Below are 19,593 nucleotides of genomic sequence, written 5' to 3'. Positions count from 1 at the left end.
TTTTATCATCTTTCTCCTTAATTTGTGTAATTCTTCACAATTTCTTTCACGTTAAGCACTTTAACTTGTCATCCTTTCACGCTTAACATTCTGACTTTCCAGGCTAGTGCTGCAGTGGTTACACTGTGACTGCACAGCAAGAAAACCCTGGTTTGCGTCCTGGTTTGGAGCGTTTAGTGGTCTGAGTTGTCCCACTGTGTTTATGTATTGTCTTGTTACAGTCCAAAAATGTGAATCAATTATATTTTGAGATATCATAATGCTGTAAAAATAGCATGATTTCTTCAAAGTCACTGTAAACAGTCATTTTATTTCTCATTCAGTTGCCTGAAGGGAAATAACCCCTGCTCAAAAAAAAAAACTAAACATGACCACCACCTTTTTTAACCAATACATTATTTATTGTTGCTCATAATATTTTGCTTTTTGATATAATTCCTATGTTACAGGTACAATGTGCAATGCTGTATAAAAACAAAACATTTCTATCCAAAACCAAAGGATACTTACTGTTCTACTAGTAACCACCACAGAGAAGTGCTCTACTCTCTATCTGGCTACTTCTGCAGTAATCTTAAAGGGTAAAATGAACACATGAGGTTTTGTATCAAGCCTAGCAGCATCGTGACCAGCAGGAGTTCATCAGCAAGAAGGATGCGTTCAGGTACATTGGAAAACGATTTTCGAATTTTCAAGTGATTCATGGCTAAAATATGTAGTCACCCCAAAAGGAATGTTAAAAACTACCACTTATCTCCGAATCAAACCGTATACATAATGCTGAAAATTACAGTTGAGACATTTAAAAAAAACGCGAAGGCATCACAGACAACTCGTCTGCGGCAGCTCGGTCCGAAACTTTGGAAAAATAGGATAAAAACGTGTGAATATAGTCGCGTGTGCTCATGAAAGTAGTTTGCTTACCTCGAAACAGATTGTAGAGTTTCTTTTGGAATTATGTGCAGCACAAATGTTCACTAATTGGAAATATTAGCTAAATTGCTGTCAGCTGAGTTTTCCTGACAGCAATGAATTCTGGGTAATGTAGGAAGTTTGCGTGATTAAAGTGGGCTGTCAAATTATTACTTTTTGAAATAAATTCTTTCCTTCTGAATGTGAGTGAATCCATTATTATTATTATTATTAAAATATTATTAATAATAGCTTGGCTCTTTCTCAAGGTCAAAATTAAATGTGCAAGACTGCACCACTCGACAATTTTAAACCATTTCAATAAACACAGAGCTGTCAGTCTGTTACTGAGCAGTCAATTTCAACACAGCTACAAAACATTGTTTATCTTACGAGGACTGCAATTCCAATAGAGCCACACTGATTTAAAAAAAAATGCAAAGAAGTCTTTTTTTCCCATCTCATTAAAAATCATCAAGATGTCAAAGAAAAAAAATGTCAAGACTAATGTTTAAATGTCTCCTTGATAATTGACATTTCAACAACTTTACACTGTTCATCAACTGTTTGACTGAAATATTGATGCAGCTTGGCTTTTTTAAACTGTTATTTGGTCCATTAATATCTTCAACCCTGTGGACAGCAATAAGATGATTTTAATAACAGCACCACTTTATCAATTTCATAAATGTTTCTAAATAAAAATGTATGTTTTCATAATATGGGATTTTGCAGCCAGAATTCTGCCATATTATCAACTTGGTGTACATAAAAAAAAGTGGTCAATTGAGTGTATTTACAGTGAAAAATTTTTGGAGGTCTCTCCTTCTGTCAGAACAGTGATAAACTTGACAAAAACCTCAAGTGTGTCTTTCGTGTATTCAAAACTCAGTAGCTGGAGAATTAAAAAAAATAAAATATTGTCTACTGAGAACCCTAAATATGCATCATGATCAATGTCGTGGTGAGATTTTCATTCCATTTTGAATTTTTTGAGTGTTGACATTTATTAACAAAAATAAATAAATAAATAAATAAATAAAAACTAAACAAAATAACTCAAATAATACTTTCAGGATTTAAAAAAGTGTAAACTTTCACAAAATATAAAACGGACACATTCGAACCATAAATTATAAACATGTAGTCATGCATTGTTCACAGGGCTGCATACCGTTTAGTCTTACATTTTATCTTACAAATAAAATAAAGTTAGATATTTCTCATGTGGTATGTCATGGATATTTACATTATTATTCATAAGTATTTGATGCATTAGTGTGCGGAGTACCGTGACGGATGCTCCCAGAGTGAGGGTTAGAGTGTTTAAAGGACTAACATCATAGTGTCTTCTTGTGCGTGCGTCTGTGGAAGGGTTTTTGCTGAACTGGAGCAAGTGGCTAAGGTTACCTTGGTAACTATTTTGCCTAAAAAAAAGACAAAAAAAAAAAACAACAAACAAACAAACCCCTACTAAACTTAACTGACAATAATGTGATGTGACAAGCTGCCAAAATATCCAATATCAGGTTATGACAAATGTCCTATGTCATCTGATGCTTGTTTGCCAGCCAACAAACTTAAGAGACACCATAAGTCAACTTGTCATAGTCTGACTGGTGGAGTAGGTGCGATCCCTCATGACAACAGTAATGTACTGCACTGACGGACTGGTGTGACGCCTGTGATGGTTGTTCACTGGAGGTCTTTGCTTGTGTCCCTGTGAACTACGGAGGTCCTGTTTGGGGCGTCTGCGGAGACCCCTGATAGAGCTGAGACGGCGGCGCCCACGCTCCGGCGCTGGGGGGACGGCTGGGCTCGCCGCTGCCTGACTGATCCAGCTCGGCGCTGTCGCAGTCAGAATCATCGCACAAGGCCCGACTCTGGTGAGAGCGTGGAGTGGAGAGAGGCATTTTTAATGTTCTGTTGAATTCGACACTTCATGTCAACAAAACACAGAAATTTGGTTAGGAAAATAATTGCTATATATATTTTTACAAATAAACAAAAATAAAAATTGGAGGATTTATTTCTTCATGACACGTTCAGTGTTATCTGTTGAATCTTCCTCTGGTCTGATCATGAATTTGTCATATAAATTAAACCCCATGAAACGAACTGATTCAATAGGAAGGAACTCAACATCACGGAGTTCTTGAATAAATGTACGTTGCACCAGTGGGTTTGTCGGTTCAAAAGGATGACACAGACTGACACACGAGATCCTCTGCGGAGCGTCTTTACCTCATTAGAATTCTGCCCGCCGTCCAGCTGAGCTTTGCTCTGCCCCAGAGCTCCTTCTCTCTCCGACAGCCCGTCGGACGCCTGTGCAGGATCGGTGTTGTCCGCCGGGATCTCCGACCCCTGCGAGAGGAGGTCGTCGCTGCGGTCGTCCAGCCTGTCGTCGGTGTTGGTGCTGACCACGTCGGGCGTGCCGCTGTGGGAGTGGTCGGTCGTGTGGCCCTCCTCGCCGTCCGACACCGACAGGTTCTCCGAACTGAAGGTAGACACCGACTGGCACTTGGTAATGCTGGTCGGACGTCTGGAGGATTTAAAAAAAGAACACCGCAAATTAGAAATGACTCTTGGTGCTCTGAATAAATCAGCAACTTGTCAGAGAAGGAAGATAACTGGAGGAAATCTTCCGACGACACAGGACAGTGTTTTACTCACCGTCTCCGTGGCAACTCAACCTCACTGTCAACTTCACCCTCCTCCTCTTCTGATGACACTCCACGCCTCTGTAGCCGAAACGGGAAAGATGCACCAGTGAAAATGGCCGCTGTGCCACCAGGGGGACGGGGGGAAGAGGACGGACTCACACCCGGCTCGTACCTGCTTGCGTGTGATAGCTGCCCTGTAGAGGATGGCTGACGGCGTGAGGTGCTGGTTCCCGATCCCTCCCGACGCCCCCCGGGGCAACCTGACGGCACCGGCCCCCTCGTCTTTGTCCTCTCCGTCAAGGGGGAGGCGCGGGGACCCCAGGGACCCCCGTCCCGCCGCCGCGCCCCTCCCGCACGGCGAGTCCGGGCTGCTGGAGAACGGGAAGGACGCGGCGTCCTCGCTGGGAGTGTCACTGCGCGGAGGAGTCTCCGTGAGGTCGTCCAGGCCGCCCACTCCTCTCTCTGAGCCCCCTAAACCGGCAGAGGCGCTGAGGCTGCCTCCCCTCTCCAGCCCCCCCACCGAGGGCTCCCCTTTCCCCTGACCCTCCGCCTCCAGGGTGGTGCAGATGAGGTCGGGGCTGGAGGAGGAGAGCTGCCGCTGCTGCTGCTCGTGGCTGAGGCCCCGCAGGGCCGCGGACGGCTCCAGCAGCTGCTTGGAGGTGTTGGTCGTGGAGCCGTTAGCTTGGGCAGTGGAGTCTCTGTTAGGGGACGACTGATTGGCTTTCAGTCCCGCCAAGTCCCCGCTGCTTCCCTTCCCGGGCTTACGGTGGCGGGTTTTTACCCTCCGAGACCGGCTGGGAGAGGTGGAGCTTCTGTTGGGGCAGGCTGGGATAGTGACTTGCATTACTGAGGAATCCATTTTGGGAATGATTACCTCGGATTTCAGGATGTCTGGCCTGAAAGAGTGGGAGTGATCAGTCAGCAACTCCAAACCACAAGCCTGATGAATATTCATTTATGCATCTCAAAATCAATCTTTTATGAAATGTGCTCTGAAAAGAATTCTCACACCTCTTTCCCGAGGGCAGTTTCTGCGGGACGTTTCTCTTCTTGATGAGTTTGTCCATGGAGTTGGACGAGCTGCTTTGTCTGGAGTGTTTGAACAAACCTGGATACTTCTTATCTAGAGACTGCTCCCTCCTGGGGAGAAACGCCAAAGTGTGAATGCACCCAGGCTGACTCATTTCCAGAATGTGTGAGCCACAAACCCTGTGATTACAGATATTTTTTTTTCATACCTTTGCAACTCCTTCTCTTTGAGCTCCAGCTGCAGCATGACGGCGCTGAGCTCCATGTAAAGGTTGTTTGCCCGCTCTAGTTTCCTCTCGTAGTGCTCGCGGATGTCCAACGCATGCCTGAAAAGAAAAGAAGCCGCTGACGTCATTGTGCATCCGCATGAAAGAGTCCGAATCCTCGACAAAAGATGTGCACTCAAGGTGCTTTATGTCATCCCTGGAGGCCGCTGAGTAAGATTAAGGAATGAGGCAGAGGAAAAGAGGCCTCACACGTGTGACAGGACCGCGACGCTCAGGTTTTAAATACTGCTCATCGAGTGAATGCAATAACAAGACTTTAATGTCACTAAACCTTCAAAAAAAAAAAAAAAAAAAATCATAAAAGATAAAAACCAAACCTGAGCTCCTCTCTGCGGCGGTTGATCAACTCTTCATCGAGTCGGTGGAGACAAGTGCCCTCAGATTTAATCTTCTCAAAGTGCTGTTTCACCTCTTCTCGCCATTCAGCCTGATGAGAGCACATTTCTGTTAACCAGCTCTTGCCTGTTTTCGTCTGGCACTTGAAGTCTGATTGCTTTGTAAGCATGCGTGGATGGAAATGGATTTGTGTTTGATTGTATGTATCTATTGACATAAAGTATCTGAAACAGCGCCTGTTGATAAGATACTGTTGAATTCACAGCAAAATTGTACCGCATGGTATCCCTCTTTAACTCATGTGTAATTCAATAAAACTGACAAAACACCAAAAATAACACACCTGAGACTTGAAGTACGTTTCTTGTGGAGTGGAGAGAACATCCGCCGAAGCGATATCCAGGTGCAGAAGGATCTGACGGAACGAAGGCCTGTTTCTGGGTTTACAATTCCTGCAAAATAGCAAACACGGCTGTGTACTTTTGCAGTGTAAAATCAATAAACCCCTTAACCACTGCCTCACACCTCCCCGTGTAGTTACTTTCAACTCTTGCCTCGACTGCCCCGGTCTGCTCGCCTGTCCACTCTCCCCCCGCTGTGCTCATTATTTTCCTTTCCTCATCCTCACTGCCTGTTTCTGGCCGCCGCTCACCAGCACTGTCTGAGGAGGATCTTGAAGCCATCTGGGCAGCTTTCAGGTACGGGCAGCTGAAGGCTGTTATTGCCCACGCCCCAGATGATGGCAGATGAGTCCACGTCTTTATAAGGGATTTCTCCGGTTAGCATCTCCCACAGCACCACGCCAAACGACCTTCAAAAGACGTCATGATTTACTTTGTGCATGCTCTTAACTGAGTGAGAAGAGTATATTATTGTGTGTGTGTGTGTGTGTTAACATAATTAATGTAATATCTATATCAAAACAAATATTAATCTAACTGTGAAGTACAACATACAGAAAGGATGCTTTCCTGGGAAATTCACGTTTTGAGGTTTTCACAAGAAGACTGCAAACAGCTGATGGGAAGGTTCCTCAACTGGTTGATATTTATTGATAGAATTTCACGCTTGCCCTCTGAGTACAGCAGGTAAGTCGATGAACAATAGGGTGAAAAGTTCAAATCCTATCTAACAAACCTTTGATGGAAGTTTTTTTTTCTTTTAAAAAAATCCCATCATTTGGATTATTAAAACGTTTTTTTTTTTACATTTACTTGAGTGAAGAAGCTTTTGCCAAACTACATGTGGTCTTTCGCCACCTTATTATCATTGTCCATTAATTAGTTAGATTACCTGATTATACAATTTCTTATATATATATATATATATATATATATATATATATATATATATATATATATATATATATATATGTATATATATATATATATATATGTACATATTTGTTTCTATTTATTTCTGACTGCCAGCAAAAGCTGCTAAATATCGTCTTGTTGTTTCTCATGCACTGAGAAAGAATTCTGTATTTTTTTTAGGAAAGTTTAATAGTACAAACATATTATTGTAGTTCTAATATTCATTTAAATCTGAGAAATGTTTCAACCTGATTTTGGTTCGTCTTTATGACACCACTCATTTGAGAAAAGACTAATCCTCTGTCCATCAATTAACAAATTTCATATTCAGAGTTGCTGATATATACAGTTGTTGATAAATTAAGACACCTATAAGAGAGCTAATTTAAACAGGACGGAGAAGTTTCAAGTCTGAAATGCTGACTGGCAGGCTTTGGCCTGTTGCCATTATTTTTTTCACATTTATAAAATAAATATATATATATATATATATATATCCCTCCTTTGGTTGCATTTTACTTCAACTGCATTTTATATAAAATCTATATCTTACACTCAAAGCACACGGAATCTTTAGCTTCCTTTCCATGACACACATAATCACAATATTAACATGAGCTCTTTTCATTAAGTGTTAAATATTAAAAACAGCTTCAGTGAGTCACAAAACAAATTTCAACTTTTTCAAACATAAGATAAAATTACTACTTTGCCAGACTTACCAGATGTCCACTTTTTCTGACACCGGCTCGTTGCGAATCACTTCGGGGGCCATCCAGGCCACCGTTCCGGCAAACGACATCTTGGTGCTCTTGTCACTGAGTTCTTTGGACGTTCCGAAGTCAGAGATCTTCACCAGGTCGTCGTGTGTGATCAGCATGCTGGAAAGATGAGGTAAGATAAACAAGTCATTCATGAATTTCCAGCTCTGGTGTAGGAACATTCTGAGGTGCTCTGCTGAGTCATACTTGGGGGACTTGAGGTCTCGGTGAATGATTTTGTGGAGGTGTAGGTAGTTCATGCCGCCAGCGATGCCCATCGACCAGTCCACCAGGAGGGAGGGGGTAATTTTCCTTCCTGCCCTCAGCACCTCGTACAGCTGGCCTTGGGCGCAATATTCCATCAGGATGCAGTAACAAGGAGCCTGTGTGCAGACGCCCCTGGGAGGAAGAAAAAGGAAAACACAGACAGACGTAAACGACCGAATTCCTCGATACTGGAGCCAGAAGAACACCAGCAGCGGTTTCCTCACTTGAAAGTGATGATGTTGGGGTGCTTGAGTTTGCGGAGGTGTTTGATCTCGGTCTCTTTGATGTCCCGCACTTTCTTTACCGCCACGTCCTCTCCGTGGAACTTGCCGAGGAAGACGGCGCCCTGAGCCCCGCTGCCCACCCACTGCAGGTCGGAGATTTCCTCAAAAGGAACTTCCCAGGACTCTATACTCGGACCAACAAGTCAAGAAAACAAACCTTCATAAATAAAATCAAACCACAGAGATTTCTTTTCTGTAGCACTCTTGCGGTCACCCTGATGACTCCGGATGTCAGTGTACACTCTTGGATGGAAAAGGGTTCAGGGGTCTGTTGAACTTCTGCTCGGCCCACGCTACTTATTAGAGTGGACTGCCAGGACAATACTACGTCAGAACTTCCTGCCATTTTCAAACAAACGCTATATTGACAACTAAACTAGTAGATCTTGCTTTTTTTATGCAGAGATAAGAAGAAAATAAGAGGAAGAATAGACTGGAATCCACTCACAGCCCGATCTGTCTGTCATCTGTCACGGGGACATTACTTAAATGACTGTGAAAGCATGGCCGCTAAAGACGGACGAGGCCGGTGGAATAAAAGAGACAGGCAGATCAATTCTTCATGAGGTCTACTGAAGTGTCGGGATCTCTGGAGAGCTGCAGCAGGACGACGCACACCATGCCTCCCCCTGACCAGCTGTGAAAACTCGAGATGAGTCGATGGCTGCCAAAAAGTGGGGCTGACAGACCCGGGGAGAAACCCACACACAATAAACAGTCATGCTGCCAGTCAAAAAAAAGGTGGCAATCATTGAGATATTTTTATAAAATGCTATGATTAATGCTTACTTGCCTTCTCCTGTTAAGCAGAATGTGATGCACGGTGTTTTAGTTTTAAATATTGCTTCACCACATGTACTGAAAGCTGCACTGACTTATCTTGTTAGCACTTTACATTGCAACATATGAGAAAATTAAAAAAAAATGCATTGCTGCAGATTAAGGCCTGTTTCAGCCTGTGGTTTTGTGCAATTGTTACATTCAGTAAAATAACTACTAGAAGATTTGCACAATTTATCAAAAATATCACATAGAAGACAGAAAATCTGATTAAAACGAACAAATTTATGCGAAAGACTTATCGCTATGATCACTTATTCAACCCCTCCAATTCTAATTCCTGTACTTGCAGTGGAAGTGAATGCACTTCCCTCCTTAGACCGTTCTTAAATGTTACCCAATTTCCCATTTTGATTTTATAACAGCTTAAACTTTTATACACGGCCATAACAGTGAGCAATAATAATTTTACACCTCTTATGAATGAACTGGAGGAGAGTTGTTCTTTATATCGGTCATACCTTTTCAGAATGATCTGTACAAAATATGATAGTTCTCTTAATTAAAGCCTTTTACTGACTTTCTCTTGTAAAAGTCTGAGGAATAAACCTTTTGCCGACGTCCAGGCATAAAGAAACCTGGGCTGCCCATGACAGCTTTCACATAGCTCATATAACTGTGAAGATAGTCCTTTTTTTTCATTGAAAGTTGAATATCTTTCCCAAGGCCAACACTTTAAGAGCCTGCAGAAACACAGAGTAACAAAAGTGGCCAGTTGACTAGAAATTTAATTACAGGACTTTAACTTCTTCCACTGCTGTAAAGCACGAGCATCCGCTATCCTACTATTTCAGATTTCCATGTTTTTAACCTGTCAGACAGAGAAGCAGACTGAAGCGGAAAGCGGTGGAACACTTTCTCTTATCTCCACATACCTTCTTGACTATGCTTGTGTTCAGTGGAGTAGGCCTTTCCGATCATGGTCCAGACTGGCTTCAGACAGCCAAACAGTCCCTCCAAAAAACCTCCGCTTCCCGATTGTAGCCGAATGTTCTCCGACTGGCTGCGCACGGCGCCAGCCTCCGGGCTGAGGCCCGCCTCGGCCCCGCCGCTGCCGCCGCACTGGCAGGCCTCATGTTCATGCAGTTTTAGCACACTGTTGTCAAAGTGGGCCGAGGGTCCATCGCTGGGAGTGGGGCTGCTGCCGCCTGGCGCCCCCGGTCCGCCGGTGTCGATAGAGAGTACGTTGCGGAGGACACACTGTGTGGGGGTCAGGTCCGTTTCGGGGGTGCAGGCAGGGGTGTCTCCATCGAGTCGTCGATAGGGGGGCTCTGAGATAGGGGTGCTGAAGCCTGACAGGGAGGGGGAAGGGGCGCGGGGCTCATGAATACAGGTCCCACTCATCAGGGGTTACCCCAACACAGCAGGTTAGGGTGGATGGAGGATGGAGAGATGAGAAGAGAGTCTGAAAGAGAAGAGAGATCACAACAAATGCATTAGATTTTTAATCACAGACATTTCGGCACAATTAGGACTTTCCAGATGAACGTGTCAGTTTCACCTCTGTAAGTAAAAATGTCAAGCTTCCTGGAGAAATATCCCCAAACATAAAGTGACTGCTGAAGTGTAAAACAAGGAAAGAAAATGCAAAATTCAACACAAGTAGTGTGTAATCGAAAGTGATTACAGCCAAAAGATTTCATTTATTGATCACTGCATTCAGCCATAAATGCTGCCAGTGTTCCCAGAGTTTCGCTTCTTCATCCGCAAAAGTGTAACAGACGATGAAGCTCTCCACTGCTGAAAGTACTTCACGTCCAGATTTTCTTAAAATTCAGACCTCATTTTATTCAAAGACTGTGCAAATGTGCTTTAAGCAATGGATTGGATTTTCAAACATCAGCTTCAGATGTGAAAGACTGAAAAGTATAATTCACAACTTCACCAGCTGAGTAGTTTGAAAAGCTAAAATGTGCACGCTGACTTCAAAAGTTATAAACACCACAAGTGTAGTTTTCTCTCTAACTCAAGACATAAAAGCAGACATTTGCATGATGAGCCTTTCCTGTGCTGACACAATTTCAAATCTTACAGTGTTTTTGAACACATTTCAGTTACATTAAAACAAATAAAATCCTTTAAAACTGTGGAGCTGCTCCCTGAGCTTTGTATTGAGATTGAAACTGATGGGGCATATGATGAGGATGAAGTTCAAGGAGTCTATTTATGGAAACAAATCAGTACATCTGACATCTGTAGTGTATAGAGCTTTTCTTATTGACCCTGATGGAGGCCACAGGCCAAAACGCACTGTAGTGTGTTGGTCATTTAATAAAGTGGAGCTGTTCAGTGCTGACGCAACATCACTTCTCATCTCTCTCAGAGTTTGCAGCCACTGTTTCTCCCATGCAGGCGCAGACACACTAAAGCAGCATTTGGTGTGAAGCAGCAGGCCCTCTGGTTAAGATGAGTGGATTGTGGGGAGAAGATAAAGGAGTGGGGCTGCATAGTGGTGCAGTGGTTTGCACTCTTGCTGCACAGGCAGAAAGTCATGGACAAGAGTTTGCATGTTCTCTGTTTATGTGAATGGCTTTGCTGCCCAGACACCTGGGGCTAACTGGTGACTCCGAATTGCCCATAGGTGAAAATGTGAAGGTGACCGTCTCTCTGGGTTGGTCCTGTGACTTTGCCATTAGTCAGATCGACTCCATTGCCTTTTAACCCTGAATTCAACATTACGTCATACGGAAATGAAGATTCATAAAAACAAATGTGTTAACATTTTTAATAGTAATCTGTACTTCCCACAAGCAGCTCTAGTTAAAGAGCATATTCAGTGTGTTCCATGATGAGCATGAAGGGTGATATCAGCCCTGGACAGCTCCACAAAGCTGCTTCAATTCAAGCTCCTCAAAACAGCAAAACTGTGCTGTCGTGCTGTGAGTTGGGCACCGAGCCAGTCCCCCGGTTTACGCACTCAGTCGCCCCATTTCCAGCAGCAGATTCTGCCTGAGCCGTGTAGTAGAGCCTCGTCTCCTCTCGGTCTGTCTGTGAATGGGAGAACCAGGCGGCCCAGTGGAGCCATCACATCACCCAGCGTGGAGATGGGCTTTATGAATGAATCGACCTGAGGAGGTTGTACAGAGCACAGCCCCCACTTGTCACCTGCTCTTTAAGTGTCCCTCTGAGCACCACCAATGTGTGTGTGTGTGTGTGTGTGCCTGATGGGATCAGAGCAGAGCAGCCCCCCTATGTCAGCCGTCAGGAGCATTGTGTGTGTGATGAAGAATGTAATCAATTGCATAACCGCGTCAGTGTGGATGTGGACGTATGTCCGTGCGAGAGCCTGCGTGTGCATGCGTGTGCATGTGTGCGTGTGTGACAGAGAGAGAGAGCACATGTAGCCAATTCACATATCCTCAACCAGCAGCCCCCGTGTCTTGTACTGCACCACTGCACGAGAGGAGGGAAATGAGAGCGTGAACAAACGGGCAATAAACAACCACCGGGCCTGTGCGAGGGAGCAGCGCGCGCGCTCGCACGCACACACACACACACACACACACACACACACACACACACACACACACACACACACACACACACACACACACACACACACACACACACACACACACAGGGGGAGATCAATCTTTAAATAACCGAGGATGTGATGATGACACTCAGCAGCATCACAGCCGACGTGCATGAATTGCGAGCCCGATGCTTACTATGGTCCATGCCAAGTCAAAAACTGCCGCAGCGTCTGCACGTCTCACTCAACACACACAATATTTCGTAACGGGAGCTTTTTTCCCTCTGTCTCTCTCTCGCTCTGCACAGATATGATTTTGTGGCGTTCATCGACGCTGATCCGTGTCTTGGCAGCATCCCTCCAGTGCTGCAGTGTGCGGAACGCAGCCGCAGCCGAAGCGGCTCCATCCGACCCAAACGTACCCGCGAAGCCCGATCCCTCATTCAATCGGCATTTAACCGGATAGTATGACATTCCCATACCTTTCTGCCTGGCTGATGTCGCGTTGTCAAGTAGAAGGGGTGGGCTCGGCTCTCTATTTTTGTCGGCGATGGAGAGCGAGCGGTTGTTTTTCCACGGCCCGACGCGCCTCTCGTGTCTCCAGCGTCTAAAGCCACGAGCTCCACGCGGACTGGGACGGATCCCAGCGGGTAGATCGTCTTATCAATAACCGGGGACCCATGCAACGTGAGGCGCGCTGGGTTTTGGGGGGAGGGAGCTGTCTCCTGCCCAGTGCTGAATTGACGTCACGGAAATGCGCGTAGCGCCGCGAGGGGGCGCCGCGCGCAATCTCCAGCAACATCTCCTCCTCCTCCTCCTCCTCCTCCTCCTCCTCCTCCTCCTCCTCCTCCTGCAAACACAGATACACTTCTCCACCATCCATCATTTCCATTCGCAAAATGTGTCATTACAGTGTGTGTCATTCACTAATCTCCGTGTTTGAGCTTCAATCCCGCTCCATCTGCACCCCTTCCTCCTCCTCCTGCTGCTCCTCCTGCCAGTGTGCCCTTAAGCAAGGCACACCAGCTCAAGTGATGCTGCAGCAATCCATGAGCCTCCTTCTTCCTGATGCACAAGACACAGTCAAAAACTTCATCTTAATATAAGATTTAATGCAACTCTTAGAAACTTGTCTCAGTTTCTATTGTGTCACTGATTTAAGGCAGCATAAAGGAAATACATTTACTGTCATTCTGCCTCATTCAAGCAATCTTAAATGTGAAATTAAGAAAAAAACTTAAAATTTAACGTGTCCTCACGTTTGGATACAAGGTCCAACGCTTATCAATTCAATTAACATGTCACCGGATAGTGAAAGTAAAATAGTTTTGTACCAGCTAATATAAAACAGTAAGGCACATTATATGACATCTCAAATACATGTAAACAGTTATTGCATACTCCGCTGGCTTAATTTTTTCCCCTGTTTTCAGAAATTGTACATTTCACCATTTAATTTCATTGCAATTAAAATCTTTATCATTTTGTGGGCAGCCAAGCAAGATAAGTGTTAAATTTATAGATAAATGTATCTATCTATCTATCTATCTATCTATCTATCTATCTATCTATCTATCTATCACACACACACACACACACACACACACACACACACACACACACACACACACACACACACACGCACACGCACACATTGTATTATTCTGCTACCATTGTGAGGTGTGCTGTGAAAATAACATATATTGAGGATATCTTGAGTCCAGCCTTCAGTCACTGTTGACTTCAGACTGGGTGCAGTGTCGCTCTGTGTTCACAAGAGGGCAGCTTCACTCAGACTGATTCAGCAACATCGTCAATAACTAACTTCAAGAAATGTCACGCTTACACAAATTAAATAGATATTATAAAATTACTGACCGTAAAAACATGTGGATAGGAATTTTTTTTTAGTCCTAGTGCATGTTTTATATGAACAATGGATAAAAACTATCAATTGAAATAATAAATCTGACAGAGCAATTGTCTGAAAAAGATAGATAGATAGATAGATAGATAGATAGATAGATAGATAGATAGATAGATAGATAGATAGATAGAGATTAGTTTTTAAAAATGAAAGCATTAATAACAAACGCCTCCGTAAAGTTTGTCCCTCCGGCTTGCCGTAGCCACACGGCGGGATCCACTTGAAGCTGGAGTTAAATGTGTCACTACATCCTAGCATGACTTTTTACACTCTGACTTAGTAAACTCAGAAAGTCACTACTTACCACACCTTGAAGGACACGTTACAAGGTAATGTCCCCGTAATATTGAACGCCGCAGTCAAAGCCGCGATAATAGATTAGTTACATTAACCAGACTGAAGAAGGCTAGGTGGCTAACGGGCTAGCTCCCAGCGTCACCGAGCTTGTAGCTGAGTTGTAAACATGCTGTGTTGTGTCTCCAGGGACTCACCAGGTTGAAGATGTGCTCTCTGGCTCTGTTCCCACCTCCGCTGGCCTCCGGACAGACCACATTGTGCGAGTCCAACAACCAGCTGCTGTCCGGTACCGGCACCGGCACGGAGGACCGACTCCAGCAGGTCTGATCCACAGCTGCTCGGGTCAAGAGGCTCAGCCGAGCGCTGCTGTCAGGGTCTCTGTAGGGATCCACACACGGAGGGCAAAGGGATTCCCAATCTCTTTTATTAAACACGCCTCTAAGACATATAATAATATAAAATGTATTATCAGTCAAGATTGAAACTACAGGTGAACAATCTGTTGTGTAAAAACCTCCATAATCATATAAACCGAGCTTGTGGAGAGATAGTGATTTATATGTCAAATGAGGATACATAACATTGTCAACAGTCAGACATGCTGTTACAACAACTAACTTCCTGCTTACCTTAATTGCATCCCACACTGCAGTGTTGCACAGAAATAATTGATATCTAATCTAAAATATGACATCCATGCTTCTTCTGTGCTGCTGGAGCTAGTCTTCACTGAATGTAAAGTATGTTTTTGGATTTCATTTACTGTCAGGTGATTCACTAACATAAAATTAAAACCTCACATTTCTATGTTTGCAGGTTATATATTTAGCTCATCATCCCTCTGGAAAGGAATTTGTGTTTCAAGAAGAATCAGTTTTAAAATCAATTTTTCTTTGGTCTCTGAAGTCACAAGTAAATCTCAACTTGCATCCGCCTGCACAGTGGAGGCCACTGCATTGAATGTTGTCTTCCTGCAGGACTCCAGTCTTCTCAGTCTGCATTTCCCTCGGGAATCACTGAAGCTTCACTGCCGCGCAGAGAGCAGCAGCAAGGCGGCGTTCCTGGATCACTCTGAAACCCTGTGGATGAGGAGTGCAGCAGCATGGTGAGTAACACACACTATGAAAAACATTAAGTGTTGCAAATAAAACAGAATGACGAGGAAATCAAACAATGTTGTCTTTGAGGCGGGACGGCGGCTTTACGGGGCTGCTCAATGAAATCACCACCTCACACACAGAGGGTATGTATGTGAACGTCTTGTGTTTTATCTTCTCTTGTAAAATCCTGATTACACTCGTCCGTTCACTTTCCATAGTGCCTAAATGGCTGTCGATGAGCTCGGGTTGTATCCTGGCTCTTCTCCGGTGGGTCTCTTCATTTCACGGCTCTCTGTTTCCTCATCTCACAGTAAGTAGCGTTCACTGGTTTAGCGTGTTGCATTAGATTCACAGCTGTTTCCTTGTTTTCTGTTTATATGTGGGTTATTAATTTGTGGCCTTGTTTTAACAGTTGAGCAGCGAGGACATGATTGCAGAGTTTTCTCAGGTGCTCAACTGGTATGTTGCATTTTGGGTAATATGACCGCTGCTCTGTTAAATGTCAGTAATCTACATTATATTCTAATATAGAAGTGTCTTGTTTGTTTGTCTCTGTTGTTAGTTTTGACAATAGTTAATATTTGATTTAAGAATGCATAAGGAAATAAAGCTACACTTTTTGAAAACCTTTTTCCACTTTTCCTTCAAATTGCAGCCTTGTTATGCTTCAGTTCTTGTTGTGTTCTCAGGCCTGACTGTGTGGTGCGAGCTTTCAACTGGCATCCTCACACTGATAAATTTGCTGTGGCCTTGCTGGACGACTCCATCAAGATCTACAACCCTAAAAGGTACTGTAACTTTAGTTGAGCCTGAAGGAATATCTGGAGCTAAGTTTTTATCATAATATTGATCTGAGTATAAGACAGCCCCCCATGTTTTTACAAATTTACAAAAATCCTGCGATACTGCTCTGTCTCCCACAGTGCCACGACTCCCACGCTGAAGCACCGTCTGCAGAGGAGTGTGGCGGCCGTGCAGTGGAAGCCGCTGTGTGCGTCCGCTCTGGCCGTGGCGTGTCAGAACTGTGTGCTGGTTTGGCACGTGGACCCCTGTTCTCTGTCAAACAGGTGTGTGACCTCCAGACTGTCTGCTGGCCTTTGAGCACGTTATAGTGGACTCTAGATCCATTATCAGTAGTTTGAGCCCTGGCTCTACCGGATTAAGAGTCCTTCAGTGAAGGATATGTCATTTGCTGACTAGACGTTAGTTGTCGGCTTATTTTCATAGAATTTGCAGCTCTGGTTGTTTTTTTTGAACCAGAGTTCTGATTTTTCATGTCCCTGTTTCTGCGTCTCATTCATTTTTCCAGGCCTTCGTCTGGCTGCGCTCAGGTTTTGTCTCATCCTGGTCATTCCCCCGTCACGTCCCTCGCCTGGGCTCCAAGCGGCTCTCTTCTCGTGTCGGCCTCCCCCGTGGACACAGCAATGATGGTACGTACTCAAACCTAAATTACAGCTCGCTTGAAACCGACTTGATGCAGCTGTTGACGTGCTCGCGTTTTTCAGGTCTGGGACGCCGCTGCAGAAAGTTGCGTGCCGCTTCAGCGCGTGGGAGGAGGCGGCGTCACCTTCCTGTCCTGGTCTCCAGACGGCAGCCATGTGCTGGCCTCCACTCCCTCTGCCCTGTTTAGGTTAGAGACACAGCTGCAGACATCAGAAGTTTTGCTGAAGGATATTTTAGGATGAGCGGTTGGCCATGTATTGTGACATGAGTGTCTCACTCGCTAGTTTTACACAAGAATCATTTAAAAACCTTTCTTCTCAGGGTTTGGGAGACTAGGATGTGGACCTGCGAACGCTGGCCGTGTTTGAAAGGACGCTGCCAGGTGGTTCAGTTATCGGCCAATTATGACACAATATATGGTCTAAGTGTTTTGTTAACTAACGGAAATCACTTGTTTCATTAAAGTCTGGCTGTTGGAGTCCAGATGGAAGTCGACTTCTCTTCACTGTGCAGGGAGAGACGGTCATCTACGCTCTGACCTTCACCGACACACCAGGTTAATGTCCCAGTTTTTACACTGAACAACTCAAAACACCCATGGAGATAATTGATCTTTCTGCTTGAATCATTTTCTTTTAACAATGGATTCGGAATAATTACAGTAATTAAAAAGTTCTAATGACTTTTAATACTTTTAACGGATCATTTGATGCATCAAAGAGTTGAAAACCCCCTCTGGGTATGACGCTGTTTTTATCCTGCAGGTGTGCCCACGAGCACGTCGAGAGGGCCGCAGGCTGCAGCCGTGGTGGCCGACCTATCCGAGACGACCTTTAACACGCCAGATGGGGACGTCATGTGAGAGCCCTCCAACTGAACGGCTAATTGGCCTTCCTTTACCATCACTGTATCAAAAATACAGCCTTCAAAGAAAGCCACAGACGGCCAGGAAATTCACAGTTCGTGATGGGATTATTTCTCCTGTGTTTCCTGTGTGGAGCAGTGTTGGTGGAGAGATCCAGTCTTTAGCGTGGGACCCGAGAGGAGAACGTCTGGCGGTCCTTCTGAAAGGTTTCACTCTCCTTTGATTCGGACTCACAAAAGGCGACGATATTAGCGCAACTCATCTCAGTCTCGCTCGATCCCTCAGGTGATCCGAACGCAGCTCGCCGGCCCGCAATCATCGCCGTGTTCAAGACGAGAACCACCCCCATCTTTGAGCTGTTGCCATGGTTTGTACTTAGCAGTTTATGCTCGTGTGCTTTTTAATAGAACTCATGTTTGTCTTATCCTGCATTACTTGCCTTTATCTCACCGTCACCCGCTGCGTCTCTCCTCTGTTTCAGTGGATTCGTTCAAGAGGAGCCGGGAGTCGAGCCGAGACTGATGCAGTTCCACCCGAACTTCAAACACGGAGCTCTGCTCACTGTGGTCAGCCTTACCTGGAAAACAAAAATCACACTTTTTTTAGGAACAGTTTCACCCTTTGTGTCAGCCTCTGCGAGTCTTTCTGATTATCGTGCCATGTTAGGTAATCCCATTCACCTGCTCCAAAGTGATTTTTTTTTTTTTCCCTCCTCTGTTTTCAGTGTTGGTCCAATGGAAAAATTACCCACGTGCCTTTCTATTTCCTGAGTGTCAGCGTGTCGCACCTGGGCCCCGGCGGCAGTCCATCGCCGCCTCATCTGCGGGAAAAACACGGCGACTTTGCCAATCAATCGCTCTATACAGAGCTCCTGTCTTGACAGACCTTCAGCCGCCGACACACACTCACAAGTAATCTGTCATCGATTGATGTTGATTGCGACACTTTTTATTTGCTGCACAGACAGTCGTTTGTTGAACATTGTTGAGGCTAATAATAAACGTTTCTGAAAAACCAAACTGGACTGAAGGCGTGAATTGTAAATACTGTGCAAAAACATACAAGAATTGAACTGATGCAGGTAGCGGTATTGATGGCTCGGCCCTCTGTGGTTTTCCCTATGGAAAATGAAATTCCCATCCTTGCTGTAGATGTTGCTTCCCTCAAGATGTACATCATTACTTTTATCGCATCTCTACTGTTGCTCCTTACTACCCCATCAGGAACAGATCTTTTTTGTCCAGAATTTGCATGTTTTCCCTGAGTGTGGGTTTATTCTACAAACGTCCAAAAACATAACTGGTGACACTAAATCGCCTGTAGGAGTGAGGGTGTCTGTTTGCTCTGTGAAGCCTGCCTGCGCTCTTAACTTGGACAAGGAGAAATTGAAGTGTTGCAATATCTTTAAACAGACTGTTTATATTTTCCGCTTGGTTATATCTGAATATATTAAATTTTTGTATCTATTTCGAATAACAATTTATCACTGTGAAAGCTTCAGTGTAGCTTTTATTGCTTGGGCCACAGTACAGATGAGCAGTAATGTAGTTCTGGTGTTTCACAAAATACTTGGCTCCAGTCAACAGTTTAATCTTTATTAATGTCTTATCAGTATAAACAAACTGGGGTCTTCGATCGCGAGCCCCACGCTGAAACCGCAGAGCCAATACAATACTCCATTTCTTCATCCTGTGTGATGAGACTCTGCCATCTGACTGACAAACACACACCTGAATCAGTCTGAAACTCACACACTCGCTCACACACTGACTTCACACACGAATGGGTCCA

The 19,593-nt window shown here is 44.5% G+C and overlaps 2 protein-coding genes across 3 annotated transcripts; one reads left to right on the top strand and one right to left on the bottom strand.

Annotated features, from left to right (window-relative positions):
* Window positions 1–2,378: 2,378 nt before the first annotated feature.
* Window positions 2,379–12,866, bottom strand: map3k12 (mitogen-activated protein kinase kinase kinase 12). Of its 2 annotated transcripts, none has more exons than XM_030119631.1 (14): window positions 12,653–12,866; window positions 9,571–10,100; window positions 7,796–7,991; window positions 7,512–7,703; window positions 7,266–7,424; window positions 5,880–6,038; window positions 5,571–5,679; window positions 5,209–5,318; window positions 4,814–4,930; window positions 4,587–4,715; window positions 3,748–4,471; window positions 3,586–3,653; window positions 3,157–3,454; window positions 2,379–2,795 (listed from the first exon to the last, which is right to left on the bottom strand). In XM_030119631.1, exons 2-14 carry the CDS (start codon window positions 10,037–10,039, stop codon window positions 2,640–2,642), a joined length of 2,886 nt encoding a protein of 961 aa, XP_029975491.1. In that variant the 5' UTR covers window positions 10,040–10,100; window positions 12,653–12,866; the 3' UTR covers window positions 2,379–2,639. The 2 variants fall into 2 exon arrangements, with proteins under 2 accessions (XP_029975491.1, XP_029975492.1); XM_030119632.1 differs by having other exon boundaries at window positions 7,796–7,979.
* A 1,428-nt stretch (window positions 12,867–14,294) lies between these two features.
* aaas (achalasia, adrenocortical insufficiency, alacrimia) lies at window positions 14,295–18,811 on the top strand. The gene is made up of 17 exons (XM_030119635.1): window positions 14,295–14,426; window positions 14,581–14,715; window positions 15,372–15,499; window positions 15,582–15,637; window positions 15,713–15,804; window positions 15,907–15,953; window positions 16,184–16,282; window positions 16,418–16,561; window positions 16,804–16,924; window positions 17,000–17,124; window positions 17,259–17,319; window positions 17,403–17,493; window positions 17,702–17,795; window positions 17,941–18,008; window positions 18,088–18,169; window positions 18,284–18,368; window positions 18,527–18,811. The coding sequence occupies exons 2-17, from the start codon at window positions 14,599–14,601 to the stop codon at window positions 18,680–18,682; spliced, it is 1,566 nt and encodes a 521-aa protein (XP_029975495.1). The 5' UTR covers window positions 14,295–14,426; window positions 14,581–14,598; the 3' UTR covers window positions 18,683–18,811.
* The last annotated feature ends 782 nt before the right edge of the window (window positions 18,812–19,593 follow it).

This window comes from Salarias fasciatus, chromosome 20 (assembly GCF_902148845.1).
Source record: "Salarias fasciatus chromosome 20, fSalaFa1.1, whole genome shotgun sequence".
NCBI lineage: Eukaryota > Metazoa > Chordata > Actinopteri > Blenniiformes > Blenniidae > Salarias > Salarias fasciatus.
Note: the sequence above shows the minus strand (reverse complement) of the source record. Positions and strands in the feature narration are given on the sequence as shown.